At 36.7% G+C, this 18,973-nt stretch overlaps 1 protein-coding gene across 2 annotated transcripts; it reads right to left on the bottom strand.

Annotated features, from left to right (window-relative positions):
* Positions 1–1,287: 1,287 nt before the first annotated feature.
* On the bottom strand, positions 1,288–18,258 carry cpeb1a (cytoplasmic polyadenylation element binding protein 1a). 2 transcript variants are annotated; one of them, XM_067380032.1, is made up of 11 exons: positions 18,216–18,258; positions 14,981–15,163; positions 12,003–12,211; positions 11,666–11,921; positions 10,515–10,628; positions 5,620–5,709; positions 5,139–5,275; positions 4,857–5,055; positions 4,509–4,603; positions 4,345–4,425; positions 1,288–1,662 (listed from the first exon to the last, which is right to left on the bottom strand). In XM_067380032.1, the coding sequence occupies exons 2-11, from the start codon at positions 15,123–15,125 to the stop codon at positions 1,552–1,554; spliced, it is 1,437 nt and encodes a 478-aa protein (XP_067236133.1). In that variant the 5' UTR covers positions 15,126–15,163; positions 18,216–18,258; the 3' UTR covers positions 1,288–1,551. The 2 variants fall into 2 exon arrangements, with proteins under 2 accessions (XP_067236133.1, XP_067236132.1); XM_067380031.1 differs by lacking the exon at positions 18,216–18,258 and adding an exon at positions 15,231–15,311.
* Positions 18,259–18,973: the final 715 nt, after the last annotated feature.

Below are 18,973 nucleotides of genomic sequence, written 5' to 3'. Positions count from 1 at the left end.
AATAGCCTACGTCCTCAATAAGTTTGGTCTTTTATATCTGTATTTAGTCTATTAAGCTAAGTTAAGCATTTTAAGTATGACATATTGAGGGAAACCCCAGTACTTAAGGAAAGTTATATGTCTACCTCAGATTTAATGTTTGAACTGTACCTCAGCATCGGGGAATAACGTTATAATCTCGTTCACTGCTGCTTACATGTAGGGAAATTACACAGGGAAAGTAACAGTAAAGACATTGAATTAAATGTAAACACTCTCCTTTGTGTCTTTATCAGCTTTTCTTTATACTGTCCCTGATTATCATACACTTACCACAATTACCGATTGTCCATTAATGTAAATCCGTTTTAATAAATGAATGACTCTCTCTGCCCATCAACACGCGCGTGCACCACCTGCTGGTGAGGTCGGCTAACAGCAGTTGGAGATTATGCTCGGTACTCTACTGCTTTTCCTGCAGTTCCCGGATGTGACATGTTGAATTTTCTGTCGAATTTGAACCACTAAATTTGTAAAGCGAAATTAATGGACCTAAAAATGCGTGCTGGTTATTATAGGTTGTATTTTTAAACAGAATTAATATTTTGGAAGAGAAATCTGAATTTTGAATATGGATTATTGAATTTTTAACAATGAAAATGTGTGTGAAATGTTTTGAATGGAAAATTCACAGCTTAAATATACAACTATGTCGAATTTCAGCCCATAAAAAAAATGCAAGCCCTAAAAATACAATGCATTAAAATACAAGCACGGTTGATGCAATGCTTATTTTTAAAAATGAGTGCAATTCAACAAGCTTTTTGTTGTCATTATTGTACTTCCATTAAAAATACAAAACTCAATGCAAGGATTTCACTTCGATCTGCTCTAATAAACGAATTTAAAACCACTGGCAAACATTTCCCTAGTGCTGTTTTAAAAAGTGCTACAATTTAATAAAAACTATGTACAGCACAGAGGTCCGAGTAACATCCAGTGTTGCTAAGGTTGTATTCAATCTGATGGATGATTGACGGCGGGGTGGTTGCTAAGCAACAGCATCAGCCAGCTGTGATGTCACTTCCTGGAGCATTTCGCAAGCCAAGATGCTCATCAACCAGTTAATAATGTTAAAAAAATAATAATAAAAATAAAAAGGCCCTAAAGGAAAAAGACAACCCAACTTAAAAATTCGTAATAAACTCTAAAAATCACCAGCTGACCAGTCAAATTAAAAAGAACCCTAAAAAAAAAATGGCCTGGAACAGCTGGTAACAAAAAACAAGCCAAAGGCACCGACTGGCATTTGCCTGCAGAGGGTCAAAACTGCAAGAGAAACTAATATTCTGTTCATGCAAAATTTAATACAACTCTTAAAAACAGATCTCAGTGGCCATGGCTGTCTGGTTAACTGTGCAAATGGCTCAGCATCAACGAACCCTTTAGTGTGCATAGAGCCTTAATGAACGAGAGCAGTGCAATACAACGCAATAACTTCCTCAAGTGAGTCGCCCTTGTTTCTAACAGTGAACTCAGTCCGGACTCTTCCCCGCGCCGGTGACGCTGGGTTTAGTTGGGGTTCAGGCCCTTCTGGTTGCGCATGAGAGGCTGATGGCTGCTCAACACGTCCAGAGAGTGCCGCCAATGCCAGCATGACCGACAGTGGTATTTAAAACATGCCTGAAAAAAAAAAGAGTACATATCAGTGCAATACGTCAAGGTTGTGGTTTGTTTGGTTGGTGCTTAATCATTTTTAACAGTACTGACACGTGGTTCTTAAAGGTGCTCTATTCAAAAATTGAATTTATGTCGGCATAGTTGAGTAACAAGAGTCCAGTACATGGAAATGACATACAGTGAGTCTCAAACTACATTGTTTCCTCCTTCTTATATAAATCTCATTTGTTTAAAAGACCTCCGAAGAACAGGCGAATCTCAACATAACACTGACTGTTACGTAACAGTCGGGATCATTAATATGTATGCCCCCAATATTTGCATATGCCAGCTCATGTTCAAGGCATTACACAAGGGCAGCCAGTATTAACGTCTGGATCTGTGCACAGCTGAATCATCAGACTAGGTAAGCAAGCAAGAACAATAGCGAAAAATGGCAGATGGAGCAATAATAACTGACATGATTCATGATATCATGATATTTTTAGTGATATTTGTAAATTGTCTTTCTAAATGTTTCGTTAGCATGTTGCTAATGTACTGTTAAATGTGGTAAAAGTTACCATCGTTTATTACTGTATTCACGGAGACAAGAGCCGTCGCTATTTTCATTATTAAACTCTTGCAGTCTGTATAATTCATAAACACAACTTCATTCTTTATAAATCTCTCCAACAGTGTAGCATTAGCCGTTAGCCACGGATCACAGCCTCAAATTCATTCAGAATCAATGTAAACATCAAAATAAACACTGTACTTACGCAATTAGCCATGCTGCATGATGAACACTTTGTAAAGATCCATTTTGAGGGTTATATTAGCTGTGTGAACTTTATGTTGTTTAGGGCAAACGCGAGAGCACGGGATTTAAAGGGGCCGCAGCCTAAATCAGCTCATTTATAATGACGCCCCAAAATAGGCATTTAAAAATCTATGGGGTATTTTGAGCTGAAACTTCACAGATACATTCAGGGACACCTTAGACTTATATTACAAAAATATTAAAAAAAGTTCTAGGGCACCTTTAAATCAAACTTCAAACTTAACCCAGTTAATCAATAATCAAATAAATTTGGTGTCAACCCAAAGATTCACAGCCCTACTTGTTAGAAACATGACCACAAACAAACAAACAAAAAAAGTTAAAAGTGTTAATTAAGATATTTTTGATAAAATCCAATGCCTCAGTGAGGCCTCCATAGGGAGCAAGTTAATTTCCTTTGTCAATGTCCAGAAAGCTACTAAAGACATATTTAAAACAGTTCATGTGACCACAGTGGTTCAACCTTAATGTTATGAAGTGACGAGATTACTTTTTGTGCGCCAAAATAACGACTTTATTCAACAATATCTAGTGATGGGCGATTTCAAAACACTGCTTCATGAAGCTTCGAAGCTTTTGTTTCGAATCAGTGATTAGGAGCATGTATCAAACTGCCAAAGTCACGTGATTTCAGTAAACGAGGCTTCGTTACTTCATAAGTGTTTTGAAATTGCAATGGTTCACCACTGGGGGGTGTGACTTTGGCAGTTTAATACGCGCTCCGAACCACTGATTCGAAACAAAAGCTTCGAAGCTTCATGAAGCAGTGTTTTGAAATCACCCATCACTAGATATTGTTGAATAAAGTCGTTATTTTGGCGCACAAAAAGTTTTCTCGTCACTTCATAACATTAAGGTTGAACCACTGTAGTCACATGAACTGTTTTAAATATGTTTTTAGTAGCTTTCTGGGCAATGAAAGTGTTAATTATCTTGCTGGCAATTGAGGCTTCACGGAGCCATCAGATTTAATAAAAAATATCTTACTTTGTGTTCCGAATATGAACGAAGGTCTTACAGGTGTGGAACAACATCATGGGTGAGTAATTAATGACAGAATTTTAATTTTTAGGTAAACTAACCCTTTAAATGAACAATGTTAAAAATTACTATTCGTGTTCACTGTCACACTGATGATGCAAATGTGCCACAAAATAACACAATGTGAATATATAAGGTGCAGTAAGTGATTTCTGAGAAAAACTGTTGATATTTGAAATCAACCCAAACAAACACACCCCTACCGTCATTGCTCCGCCCCCAAAATGCACAAACATGCAATGCAAGAGTGAATGTGTCTTTACCATAGCAAAAATAAAGAGGAGATGATGAATGAACAACGAGAAAGACCAAAAAATGAACATACAATAGAGTATACAAGCAAGCAGTCTCCAGCAGCTCCAGACAAACAATGACACTCAAAACTGTCCTGTTACTATAACTAACATTACAACAACAGCATATCTTGGTTCTGTGAAACAGCAAAACCAATGTTACTCGTGTCTGAAGCAGAAAAAACACAACCTCAGAGTCTTCCCGCTTCAGTCTCTCCAGCACTGGAAAGCTTTTCTAATATTAACACGGGTCCTGAAGCTCTTGCCTCATCATAACCAATGATATTCTCTGAGATTTTCTCTTTTAACACAGCCATCTCTCTTTCTACAGTCTTTCTGCAAATCTCTCTCCTCCCCCATCATGAGTGGACACGCCCCTTACTGCTGATTGGCTACAAGTGTGTTGTGCTGCTCGGACTGATTCACTTTTAACAGCGAAATCACTTACTGCACCTTTAAAGGGCCGAATCATGCTGAAACTGTGAACTGAGCTGTAACTCTTGACATGATGCTTCACAGCGTTCATACCTGGGCCCTACAGAAGAACGGGCCGGGCTGACTGTTACATATTTGGCACATGGAGTCATCCAGATACGGGTCAATCTGGACCTACAGAGGGAACAGAAAGAGAGTGAGGTAAGTACACAAGGCTGATCTTTGAGGCTGTATATTTGAGTCCAGCTCTTTTGTACCTTCTTGGTAAACTTGCAGGTTTTAATCTGCACAAATGCTGCAGTCACAGCCTTCAAGTAGCTCCTCTGGCTCCTGAATGTCACTCTGCCAGAACCTAGACGAACAAACGCAACACATTCACTCCTGGTGTAGAAATTGTGTTCACACTTATAGTTTGGTTCTCTTGAAAATGATACATTTAGTCCTGGTTCGGTTAGTGCTCATGTGGTCATTTTTAACAACAAACCTAAAGATACAAAAAAAAAAAAAGGTTCGCACCAGTGCAACCTCTTAACAAAATTAAGTTGCACCAGCAGGAAAAAAGGTCTGACACACCTTTAATATAAATGAAAGCAGTGTGCACACACCTATGGGATATTTGTGCTTGTCTGTGTCGATGCCTGCGTAGGTGACCCCTCCGAAGAGATCGTCCATGATGTGGGCCAGACCTTCTGCGTTTAACATCCCGTGCAGAGCACCCACGAACACGGTCCTATTGCGGCAGAGACGCTGGGAGGGACAACGGACGAAATTGCTGTCTGAGATCACCCACGGGATGACCTGCACCTGCAGGAGAGGGAGTGAGAGAGCGGGGTCAGGGGGCAAAGGGGGCAAAAAACGGTGTATGTTTAAGTGCATGTCATTCTCACATCTTTGCTGTGGATCCGCCTGCTGGACAGTTTGTAGAAGAACTCGAGATAATCGTCAGACTGCGGGCGGTGTTGAGTACAGGCCTGCAGGAGCATCTTCACTGACTTCTCCCAGTCAAACAGCAGGTACACGTAACCTACACAAACACACACGGACGCTTGTAAAACGTACATATAAAAATATGTACAAGTGTGTAATATTTGATTGCTTCTATGGTCATTTATTGATCACAATAAACATGTATTTTTCCATCTCTGAAGCGTTTTCTATTAATTTAATCATTTTTGTTCATGAAAGGAACTTTTTGAAACAGAGTTTCAAAGCCAGATAAAACCAGATTAATATAAATATAAATGTACAAATGCACCAATATTTATATTTATAAATTACATTACTGTGAATAATGAAAAAAAATGTTAGTTAGAATATTATTAAAATCAAATTTTAATTTTATGAATGATAGATAGATTGAATTGTTACCTTGCGGAGGACAGCGTGGGTGTTTACCATCTTTACCAGGCCACTCAACTTTCAATGGGCCAAACACACTAAATGTGTTCAACAGACTCGCTACAAAAGGGAGAGAAAAATATTGTCATTCACAACTAATACAAAGGTTACGTTCACACTGTGAGCCTTAAAGGGTTAGTTCACCCAAAAATGAAAATGATGTCATTAATGACTCACCCTCATGTCGTTCCAAACCCGTAAGACCTCCGTTCATCTTCGGAACACAGTTTAAGATATTTTAGATTTAGTCCGAGAGCTTTCTGTCCCTCCATTGAAAATGTATGTACAGTAGACTGTCCATGTCCAGAAAGGTAATAAAAACATCATCAAAGTAGTCCATGTGACATCAGTGGGTTAGTAAGAAGTTTTTGAAGCATCGAAAATACATTTTGGTCCAAAAATAACAAAAACTACGACTTTATTCAGCATTGTCTTCTCTTCCGGAATCCTTTCCATTGAATCGATTCCATTGAACTGATTCCATTGAATTGATTCAATTGAACTGATTCCATTGAACTGATTCCATTGAATTGATTCCATTGAATTGATTCCATTGAACTGATTCCATTGAATTGATTCCATTGAATTGATTCCATTGAACTGATTCCATTGAACTGATTCCATTGAATTGATTCCATTGAACTGATTCCATTGAATTGATTCCATTGAACTGATTCCATTGAACTGATTCCATTGAACTGATTCCATTGAATCCTTTCATCTGTCGGCGTTGGTAATGTACTTTCACGTGGTTGTTTTTGGCGATTAGGACATCCGCGTCATGCACACTTACGCACCATTTTAAAAAATATAGCAATACCAAAATACAAACAATGTTGAATAGTTTGAATACAGCATGCGTCTCCCTCAGACTGTAAACGAAGCTCTGGCACACCAGATAACACGTCAGCAGCGTCTTACCTCAGCAGCGTCACTGCAGAGTCGTGAACCCGGATTGACAACAGACCCGGAAGAGAATACAATGCTGAATAAAGTCGTAGTTTTTTTTATTTTTGGACCAAAATGTTTTTTTGATGCTTCAACAAATTCTAACTAACCCTCTGATGTCACATGGACTACTTTGATGATGTTTTTATTACCTTTCTGGACATGGACAGTCTACCGTACAAACATTTTCAATGGAGGAACAGAAAGCTCTCAGACTAAATCTAAAATATCTTAAACTGTGTTCTGAAGATAAACGGAGGTCTTACGGGTGTGGAACGACATGAGGGTGAGTCATTAATTTTCATTTTTGGGTGAACTAACCCTTTAATGCTCAATTCCGATCTTTGCTCAGATCTGATTTTTTTGTATAGCTGTTCACATTGTTGTTTTAAATGTGGCCAATATCAGATATACAGTGTGAACAGATCATGGTTCTGAACTGATCTGTATGCACAAAAGAACGATACAAACGGGGTTGCCAGGTTTTTACCACAAAATCCACTCCATTGCTTCTCAAAAAAGGTCCAAAACTAACCCAATAGTGCTCTGGGGATTAAATATCGCATTAGTGTGGTCGCTTAAACCCACGGAGTTGCAAAACAACACGCGGCAATAGAGAAAAAGTAACCCAATTCTGCGGGAAAATCATAGACTTGGCAACACACACCGTGCGCTGTCATACCGAGGGTATTAAAGTAAGAGATTACGCGTTTATTTATAGTATGATCTGCTGCGAAATTATGCGTAGGCAATATGAAAAATAAAGACAATGATGTGACAAAACAGAGCAGAGTTTTATGATATGAGCCCTCATGTTTTGCTTGTATCATAGAGCTGTCTCTGTAATATTTACCAGTTTTTACCAGTTTCTTGATAACGTTGGGTATGTAAAATATCTGAATCTTTGACTCCCATGAGCACAAACCTGTGACGAATGTTGACGTAAAAATTGCATGAATTCCAATATCACACTGCGGTCGCATTACAAAACATTTGACCTGTATCAGATTTAGTCCCACATATGGAAGTGGCACAAATTGAAAAGATCAGATTTCATGTGGGTTGTGCTGTTCACGCTGAAAATAGATATGAGTCACATGTGGGCAAAAAAAATCTGATTTGGGCCACGTTTACCTGCAGTGTGAATGTAGCCATAATGTAACAGTTCTGGGGTGAGTTTCCCGAAAGCATCGTTAGCCAACTATGGTCGTAAATCCCAATGAAATCTATTGGTAATGACGGAACTTGCGACCATAGTTCGCTTTGGGAAACGCACCCCTGTTCAGTTCTATTGTCATGGACTTTGTAGTTTCCACACCCTCCTTTTTGTTTTATTTCTAGTTTGTTTCTATGGTTACTCATTAGTTGATTGTCCTCACCTGTGCCTTGTTTTACCCCTCTTTATCCTGTGTATTTAAACCCTCCTCAGTTTGCAGTTCAATGTCCTGCTGCTGATCAAGTAAGCTGTTACATTTTCTCCTACTCCTGAGTTTTGAATTTATATTTGTATTACTCTTTTTGTTAAAGTGGTCATGACATTAGAAATTAGTGATGGGAAACCGAGGCTTTCTGAAGCGTTTGAGGCTTTCATCAAATTGCGCCGAAAAATGGTTATTACTCTAGGCTTTTAACACAGTGCGCATTAGCGACATCTGGTGGTCAGACTTGTTTTCTGCACCATATCTAAATCATGGTTAATCACTCTCGTCTTGGATCAATACAGTTCTATAATCTGATCCTGATCTCACCTAAATTAATTAATTTGTGACAATGAGACCACAACTCGTGTCATGTGTAGCCAGGTCAACGGATTCACATATTTATCAATAATACAAAATATGACATGAGTAGTTGAGAAAATATTTTGGGTGAGCTGTTTAACCCTTATGTTCTGTTTGGGGTCTCTGAGACCCCAGCAATAAAACATGATTAAAGGTGCTGTAGAAAGTCTTTTCAAAAGATGTAATATAAGTCTAAGGTGTCCCCTGAATGGGTCAGTGAAGTTTCAGCTCAAAATACCCCATAGATTTAAAAAAAAAATTTTAACTGCCTATTTTGGGGCATCATTATACATGCGCTGATTCAGGCTGCTTCCCCTTTAAATCTCTCGCTCCCCGCCCACGGAGGTCGCGCTTGCCTTAAACAGCATAAACAAAGTTCACACAGTTAATAAGCTTTCCTGTAGCTCAGTGGTTAGAGCATGGCACTAGCAATGCCAAGGTCATGGGTTCAATCCCAGGGATTGCACATACTCAGATACAAATGTATAGTATAATGCAATGTAAGTCGCTTTGGATAAAAGCGTCTGCCAAATGCATAAAAAGTAAAAAGTAAAAGTAATATAACCCTCAAAATGGATCTTTACAAAGTGTTCGTCATGCAGCATGTCTAATCGCGTAAGTATAGTATTTATTTTGATGTTTACATTGATTCTGAATGAGTTTGATAGTGCTCTGTGGCTAAAGCTAACATTACACACTGTTGGAGAGATTTATAAAGAATGAAGTTGTGTTTATGAATTATACAGACTGCAAGTGTTTAAAAATAAAAATAACGACAGTCTTGTCTCCGTGAATACAGTAAGAAACGATGGTAACTTTAACCACATTTAACAGTACATTAGCAACATGCTAACGAAACATTTAGAAAGACAATTTACAAATATCACTAAAAATATCATGATATCATGAATCATGTCAGTTATTATAGCTCCATCTGCCATTTTTCACTATTGTCCTTGCTTGCTTACCTAGTCTGATGATTCAGCTGTGCACAGATCCAGACGTTAATACTGGCTGCCCTTGTGTAATGCCTTGAACATGGGCTGGCATATGCAAATATTGGGGGCGTGCATATTAATGATCCCGACTGTTACGTAACAGTCGGTGTTATGTTGAGATTCGCCTGTTCTTCAGAGGTCTTTTAAACAAATGAGATTTACACTGAAACAATGGAGTTTGAGACTCACTGTATGTCATTTCCATGTACTGAACTCTTATTCAACTATATCAAGGTAAATTCAATTTAATTCTAGGGCACCTTTAAATGCATTTTCCTTTTATGCATTAGGTGAAGCGCCAATTTTTTCAAACCAGCTGTCCTGACTTTCCGATATTGCATGACGTTCGAAGCTTCAAACGCCATCAATCACGTGGTATTGTCATTTGGATGCAAGCATCGGCACAGTGTGTGATACAATAGTGCTTTGAAAAGTGCGTCGGAGCATCGAAGCCCCGGGATCAACCGTCCCATCACTATTAGAAATCAAATTTGCCTTGATTTTGACGCATAACAGGTTTTTGTACCACTAAAACATCATGCAAGTTTCAGAGCTTAAAATGTCCTCCTCATTGTTTAATCAAGCTCCAAAAATGGCTCATTTGGATACTGTGGGATTTGTGATGCCCCATGGGCAAATATATTTGAATTTGTTCTTAGTTTTGTTTTTTAATGGAGTCCCAGATCGTGTCAGAGGATTATATGTAGGGCTGCCCCCTAATAGTCGACTAATCGTTACATTAAATAATCCCATTGCTTCAGAAGGCCTTTATTAACCCCCTGGAGCAGTATGGATTATTTGTTATAATGGATGGATGAATTTTGCTTGGCTTCAAAATCTGGTCCCCCCTTCACAACCATTATAAGGCTTGGAAGAGCCAGGATATTTTTAAATCTCTGATTGTGTTCGTCTGAAAAAAGATAGCCATATACACCTAGGATGGCTTGAGGATGAGTAAATCATGGGATGATTTTCATTTGAGTGAACTATCCCTTTAAAACAAACAAAAAAAATGTCATGACCCTTTAATAAAACTGCTGGAATTATATCCACCTTCTCCTCCTTTCATCACCACCATCCACGTGACGCATAATACTGAATAATAATTTACATCTCATATGTGTGTTTGTCAGCTCACCCTCTGTGATGTCCCACGGCACACCTCCCAGGAACACTTTACAGGAGTAAACGGGGTTTTTGTAGTGGCGTGGAGGAAGTCGCCCTTCCCAGGTGTAAGTGGCGTCATTCACGGCTGTGAGATGCAGTCAATCATAAAGTCATTACAATATCAATTAAACACAGTGCAGCAACTAAATACAAGAGTTTTAAGATGCGCTTTTAACGTTTAACAATTTTTAACCCTGTAAAGCTTGACATATGAAGTAATAAGAAAAATATTTTTTTAATAGAACTTGCATTTGCATCTGAGCAAAAATATGCACTTTAGTGCAGTTGCTGATATTTATGACCAAAAAATAATATGAAATTCTTGAAACGCTTATGTAAATCAATCAGATCTCTATAATGGTATAATTTGCATAAAATGCATATGTTGTAACTCTATATCTCCCAATAATGTCTTAGTAAGTTGATATTTAAATGCTTAGTTTTATGATCAAATCTCTAATTATGTACAGTGATTGTGTACAATACAACGATTGAGAGGAAAAAAATAAACGTCCCTCAAGACTGATGTATCGTATTTGATATTCACAGTTTAACATGATTTTTCTAATTATGAATAATCAAGTCCAGAAAGTGTTCATCTTGAAATATTAATATACCCAAATATTAATAATTATCCCATGATTTACTTCCCTCTCATCCTAGGCATGTATGACTATCTTTCAGACAAACACAATCGGAGATATATTTTAAAACATCCTTGCTCCTCCAAGCTTTATTATGGTAATGAAGGGGGGACCAGATTTTGAAGCCAAAAAAATGCATCCATCATAAATATAATCCAGGGGGTTAATAAAGATCTTCTGAAGTGAATCGATGGGTTTTTGTAAGAAAAATATCCATATTTAAAACTCTTTATAAACTATAAAGACACTATATATTTATGATGGATGGATTTTTTTTTTTGGTCTTCAAAATCTGGTCCCCCTTCACTACCATTATAAAGCTTGGATATTTTTAAACATCTCAGATTGTGTTCGTCTGATACATCTAGGATGGCTTGAGAGTGAGTAAATCATTTTGGGGTGAACTATCCCTTTAATGTTGCAAATTCATTAAATATCACGCTTCGCAGTTTAGCATATGTGGCTAATGTAACCATACCTGCAGCTTGTTTGTGAAGTTTGGCTTCTCTCTCAATGCAGAACGAGGGTTTGTTCAAGCCCAGAGTGTCCCAGCCGGGCCAGATTGGACCTGTGGACCAGCACCCAACCACTGATCCTTCAGCCTGAGCGCTGGGAGCGTTCGTGAAGGTGTTCAGGGGATTCCGCTCCAAACGGCCAACTGTGTCCAGTTTTACGCCCTCCGCCTGCAGTTCAGGCAGCACCAGGGGTGATGGGGTCGAAACTCTGAGAGAGACCTGATGGAGACGGACACACAAATGACTGCCCTGTAACATTGGAAAAACAGAATCTTTGAATCTCAGAACGTTGTTGCTCACCAGGTGGTCTGATCCTGAAGAGATGGCGCTGTTCTCGGAGTTGACGGGACTGCTGGATCCAGAGTGCAGCAGAGAGTGAGACTCCAGCGCCGGAATCAGGCTGGAGAAGCGCTCCAGTGGATCTGCTTCACCTGTGGACTCATGGGCCTGGAAAGAGAGCTGCTGAACCGAATCACCGCCTCGTGAAGCACCAAAGAGATTCTGGAACGCTGCAGGAGAGAATTTAATTTCTTAAATGGCATTTAATTTGAGCTATAATTTACAAAATTATTTAAAATTTTAAATTATTAATATTACACATACAAGATTTTATTCATCAAGGATGCATTAAATTGATCATATGGAAGAGGATTAGGGCCAAGCAATAATAAAAAAAATAAAACCATCTCAAGTTGTTCAATTTCGAGAAAAAAGTCGAGATAAAATGTTGAGAATAAAGTCGTTAAATCACGAGAAACTCGTTAAATTTTGAGAAAAAAATCAAGATAAAATGTTGAGAAAAAAGTCATTAAATTAAGAGAACAAATTCGTTAAATTATGAGAAAAATGTCATTAAATTACGAGAAAAAAGTCGAAATAAAATGTTGAGAATAAAGTCGTTAAATTATGAGAACAAATTCATTAAATTACAAATTTGTTTTCATAATTTAACGACTTTTTTCTCATAATTAAATGACTTTAATCTTGAGATGGTTTTATTTTTTTATTGTTGCTTGACCCTAATCCTCTTCCGTATGATCAAAAGTGACAGTAAAGACATTTATAATATTTAATATAATAAATGCTGCTCTTTTTAACTATTTGGGAAAGAAGCCTGAATTTTTTACCATGGTTTCCACAAAAATATGAAGCAGCACAACTGTTTTTAGCACTGAGAATAAGAAATTTTTCTTGAGCTTCAAATCAGCATATTAGAATGATTTCTGAAGGATCATGTGACACTGAAGACTGGAGTAACGATGCTGAAAATTCAGCTTTGATCACAGGAATAAATTACATTTTAAAAGATATTAAAATAGTCATAAAGGCCCGGTTTCACAGACAGGGCTTAGATTAAGCCAGGATTAGGCCTTAGTTCAATTAGGATATTTAAGTATCTTTTATAAACGTACCCTAGGAAAAAACTCATTACTGGTGTGCATCTTGAGACAAAACAATAGCACTGACATAATTTAAGATGTATCAGTGCATTCAGTTAAATCAGCTCAAACACTCATTTTAGTCTGAGACTAGCTTAAGCCTTGTCTGTGAAACCTGGGGAATGAGTATTAGCCACGTTTTAGACATTTAGAGCCAACGTCTGGCTCAACCAGTCCTGTGAGTTTATGGTTGAACTACCTGTTTTTCCAAAAAAATGGCAGAGAGGGTAGGTGATGTGTTTATTATTTGTGCATTTATGTCAATAGTAGCACAAAAATAACATTTTGTTATCTCTTCTTGTGAAAAGACTGAATGAATGAGGGAAGTGCTGGATGAGACAGCAGAAACAAGCTTGGTGTGTGTGTGTGTGTGTGTGTGTGTCCCTCTATTACAGGATTTGGGTCAGAACAAACCTTAGGCACATCATGGCTTTCATTTAAAACATGGATGGACACACTCATTTACGCTTGTAATCTGAGATAGGGAAGCTAAAGGGAAAGTCAAAATGAAAAGCAAGTCAACGCTGATGAATCTAGCGTTCTGTCCTCTGAACGGTGTGAAAATGATTAGTCATGAGTGAGAAATCAAGATATGAGACACCACTAAAGCTCAGACCTTCCAGAACAATCTATCAACACACACACACACACACACACTGCAAAAAAAATATTTTTATCCTCAAAAAAATAAAAAATCCTCAAACATTTTTTTTTATTTAAATATAACAGCACTGACAGAGGGATTTATGCTTGAAATAAGAAAAACTGTATAGCTACTGTATATAAAAAATATGATTTATTATTAAATATATTTATTAAATTATATATATATATAAACTATATAGCTACTGTATATACAAATATTTATTACTACATATATTTATATATATATTTATTTAAATATATTTATTATTTATTATTCAATATATTTATTTAAATTAACTATATATATATATATATATAAAACTATATAGCTACTGTATATAAAATATAATTATTATTAAATATATTTAAATTAACTCTATATATATATACAACTATATAGCTACTGTATCTAAAAAAATATATTATTTATTACTACATATATTTATTTAAATTAACTATATATATATATATATATGTTAAAATATATGTTATGGTATATAAAAAATATATTTTTTTTATTTATTATTAAATATATTTATTTAAATTAACTATATATGTATATAACTATATAGCTACTGTATATAAAAAATATATTTATTATTTGTTAGTAAATATATTTATTTAAATTAACTATATATATATTATATATATATATATATATATATATATATATATATATATATATATATATATATAGTTATGGTATATAAAAATATTTAATTTTAATGAACTATATATGTATATAAGCATGAATCTCAGTTAGTGTTGTTAAATTTAAATAAATCAAAAATCTAACTTTATTTATATGCACTCTACAGTATATATATATATATATATATATATATATATATATATATATATATATATTTGAATATTTTATTCAAATTTAACAACACTGAGGTTAATGCTTAAGTATAAACAAGATTTATACTTGTATATAAATATAGATATGTTCTCTGACATCAATTATTATTATTTTTACTCATTTATTTTTAAATATATGTATTATAAAATATATTCTAAATTACTATTTATATCATATATTTTGTTTATATATCATATTCTCAGACAATCAAGACAAACGCACTGATTTTTTTTGCAGTTCACTCACAAACTCCCAAAGTGTCAGAAACTAGCTTGAACAGGCAGACAGGAGCGGCCGTACAAAACTGTAAACATCACAGGTCCACTCACCGGGCTGGGTCGAGCGCTGGGGATCTGGGCGGCTCCAGGGCTGCTGGTTCCAGCAGGGGAAGCTCAGAGACAACAGGCCCAGACTGAGCTCATCAACGCTGGGCACGGCAGCCACAGGATCCTGCTGCTCTGGAGTGAACAGCATTCTGCTAACCAGCGGAGAGCAGCCTGTGCCCGAACCATCTATGAGAGAGAGAGAGAGTTATAGAAGCACAAAGACACACAACCGAACCTCGTTCCCCATACCGACCTGCCGTGGGTCCAGTGGAGGTCATCATACCGCTGTGTGTTCATCACTGACCTGTTAAACATGTGACCGCCCCACTGAAACCTCACACACTGCTGCTAGTGCTAAAGCCATGCTCACTCCATCACACACACACTTGGTCTGCCAGAACAGCCTCACCACCTCCCGTCCCTGTGTGTGTGTGTGTGTGTGTGTGTGTGTGTGAGTGAATCACGTGTGCTGTCTGTCTCTCTGGCCCGTCTCCCGTTCATGGCCTGACTCAGCAGAGAGACAGACAGAAGGGGGCAGGGCTTCAACGATCACTATGATTCAGCTCATTTGACTTCACACACACACTGCTGAACCCAGGCTGTACCAGACACACCCGAGTGTCGGAATAAAGGGGCGTTCCCGGCTAACAGTGAACGCTCTAAGAACGTTCTGGCAAAGTTCTGAACAAACGTTCTTCCAGTAACATTAATAGAATGTTCGTTTAGAGTCTTTAATAATGTTCTCAAGCATTTAATCATCTTAGTTATAGTTAATTTCAACATTTATTAGTTATTAAAATCAAAAGTTGTGTCTGTTAAAGGGGTGGTTGATTATGATTTCACTTTTTTAACTTTAGTTAGTGTGTGATGTTGCTGTTTGAGTTCAAAGTTTAATGCAAAGGGAGATATTATCTTTTACAAAAATCGCTTTTTAAGGACTACAACGAGCTGACATCACTAACCCTAAAATTTACATAAACCCCACCCCCGAGAACACATAACAAAGGGGGTGAGGTCAATTTTTTAACTGCCTATTTTGGGGCATAATTAGAAATGCGCTGATTCAGGCTGCGTCCCCTTTAATTGCTCGCGCTCTCCGCCCCCTCCCGAGCTCTTGACTCTGTCATTGTATAAACAAAGTTCACACAGCTAATATAACCCTCAAAATGGATCTTTACAAAGTGTTCGTCATGCATGCTGCATGCATACATCAGATTATGTAAGTATTGTATTTATTTGGATGTTTACATTTGATTCTGAATGAGTTTGATAGTGCTCCGTGGCTAAAGCTAACATTACACACTGTTGGAGAGATTTATAAAGAATGAAGTTGTGTTTATGAATTATACAGACTGTAAGTGTTTAAAAATGAAAATAGCGACGGCTCTTGTCTCTGTGAATACAGTAAGAAACGATGGTAACTTTAACCACATTTAACAGTACATTAGCAACATGCTAACGAAACATTTAGAAAGAAAAGTTTACAAATATCACTAAAAATATCATGATATCATGGATCATGTCAGTTATTATTGCTCCATCTGCCATTTTTCGCTGTTGTTCTTGCTTGCTTACCTAGTCTGATGATTCAGTTGTGCACAGATCCAGACGTTAATACTGGCTGCCCTTGTCTAATGCCTTGAACATGGGCTGGCATATGCAAATATTGGGGGCGTGCATATAATAATTCATAATTCTAGGGCACCTTTAATAGTTATCAGGGTGTGTAAGTTATAAATTAGCTACAAAGTTAATTAGTTAGTTAGTTACAAACTAGGTAGTAGTTACAAAGCCTCTAATGTGGACTTTACGTTCTAATTAAATTTTTTTTAATTGCATTTTAAAATGTATTCAAATAGAAAACAGTTATTTTAAATTGTAGACTTCTTTAAATAACATAAAAAAAATCTTACCGTCCAAAAACTTAAATATTGTAAAGTCAAAATAAATGAACTATACTCAAATGTATAGTTCTGAGACTGTATTAATTTGCCGTTTGAAACTTCATTATTCTTTAGCAAGCTACATATGTGAAAGTGTCACTTAAAGGCCTAGTTCACCCAAAAATGAAAATAATATTATTTATTACTGTCGTTTCACACCCGTAAGCCCTTCATTCATCTTCGGAACACAAATTAAGATATTGTTGATGAAATCCGATGGCTCAGTGAGGCCTGCATTCACAGCAATGTCAATGAAACTCTCAAGATCCATAAAGGTACTAAAAACATATTTAAATCAGTTCATGTGACTACAGTGGTTCAACCTTAATATTATAAAGCGACAAGAATCCTTTTTGTGCGCCAAAAAAACTAAATAACTAAATTTTCAACAATATAGTGATGGACCGATTTCTAAACACAGCATCGGAGCTTTGCGAATCGAATCAGTGATTCGGAGCGCCTATCAAACGGCTAAACTGCTGAAATCACGTGACTTTGGTGCTCTGAATCACTGATTCGATTCGTAAAGCTTTGAAGTTTCATGAAGCAGTGTTTTGAAATCGCCCATCACTAGATATTGTTGAAAAGTCGTTATTTTGTTTTTTTGGTGCACAAAAATTATTCTTGTCGCTTTATAATATTAAGGTTGAACCACTGTACTCACATGAACTGATTTAAATATGTTTTTGGTACCTTTATGGATCTTGAGAGTTTGAATGGCTTAAAGGCCTCACTGAGCCTTAAGGTCTTACAGTTGTATTTTTATTGATGAACGTTAACAATTTGCTCATTGCTAGTTTATGTTGACCTTATTGAGACCTTTTTGTAAAGAATTACCATTTTGAACAGATTATGTAGGGCCGCACAACGATTAATCACGATTAATCGTTTGCAAAATAAAAGTCTGTGTTTACTTAATATATGTGTGTGTTCTGTGTATAATAATTATGTATAAATACACACACACACACACATGTATATATTTAAGAAAAATTTATATTTATATATAAAATATTTATATTTAAATGTAATATAAAATATATATATTTATTTATACATGCATATATTTCTTAAATGTACACAAATATGTACATGTATTTATATATACTTAATTATTATACAGAGAACACACACATATATCAGGTAAAAACAGACTTTTATTTTGTAAAAACGATTAATCGCGATTAATCGTTGTGCAGCCTATGCACTGGGACGTGTGTTAGGAAAGCAGGCTGCATATATGGTCCACTTTAGCGATACTTTAACTTAACTGTGTGTGTGTGTGTGTATCTCACCTATGATGTGCTCCCAGAAGTCCTGCTGTTTGAGCCCAAAGGCCCTGTGAGTTCCAGCCTCTCCATGAGCGACATGACGACGATATTTCACTCTCTGCCGAAAGAAACAGTGTGACGCACTTGGGTGACAGAACTGTCAATACATTTCTGCAACTAAGACAATTAAAAAATAGAGTATATTCAGCTTGCTGGGATGTACAACTCTTCCTCAAAATGAAAAATAAAGCGAGAACCTACCAAACTGTGTGTATCAAAAGCTAGTGACATTAAAACAGCATTTAGGTGTTGTTTATATTATTTATCTCCCTTGTTTATTTTTTAAGTATATGCCTTAATGCTCATAATCATTTTTTATTCTTCAGTGTATTGTCTTTTGTTGTCTGCCTCAATTTGTGCACTTTGCATAAGCACTATTTTTATTATACAGAGCTAAACTGTATATCATCACCAAACAGTTCGCGCCAATAAAGACTCAAACTGACTCTTTCATGCAGAAATTCTGTTTCTTACCCTGCGGAAATCCATTAGAGCGTCTAAATGCAGCTCAGAACAAAAATAAGATAATTCTGACTTTATAATTTAGAGTTCAGGCCGCTCAGAGTGAGTGTAACTAGTGTGCACTAGTTCAAACCTGAGTCATTTGTGCATTAAACAGGTGCATGACCTCAGCATTAGCACATCACGCGCACATGATGCGACACAGACCAGTCGATCAATATATAGCGGGGGCTAGTTGTCACGCGGGAAGCTGTCACGAC

This window comes from Chanodichthys erythropterus, chromosome 24 (assembly GCF_024489055.1).
Source record: "Chanodichthys erythropterus isolate Z2021 chromosome 24, ASM2448905v1, whole genome shotgun sequence".
In the NCBI taxonomy this organism is placed as follows: domain Eukaryota; kingdom Metazoa; phylum Chordata; class Actinopteri; order Cypriniformes; family Xenocyprididae; genus Chanodichthys; species Chanodichthys erythropterus.
The sequence above is the reverse complement of the archived record's forward strand: the minus strand, read 5'-3'. Positions and strand labels throughout refer to the sequence as shown.

What these genes read in the sequence shown, in the direction of transcription:
- cpeb1a (XM_067380031.1), bottom strand. Translation starts at nt 15,258, where the DNA reads ATGATGACCTCCACTGGACCCACGGCAG. An exon ending in CCTGCAAGTTTACCAAGAAG is followed by an intron (nt 4,426 to 4,508) that starts GTACAAAAGAGC and finishes TTCCCTCTGTAG; the next exon opens with GTCCAGATTGACCCGTATCT. An exon ending in CGTTCTTCTGTAGGGCCCAG is followed by an intron (nt 1,663 to 4,344) that starts GTATGAACGCTG and finishes TTTTTTTTTCAG; the next exon opens with GCATGTTTTAAATACCACTG.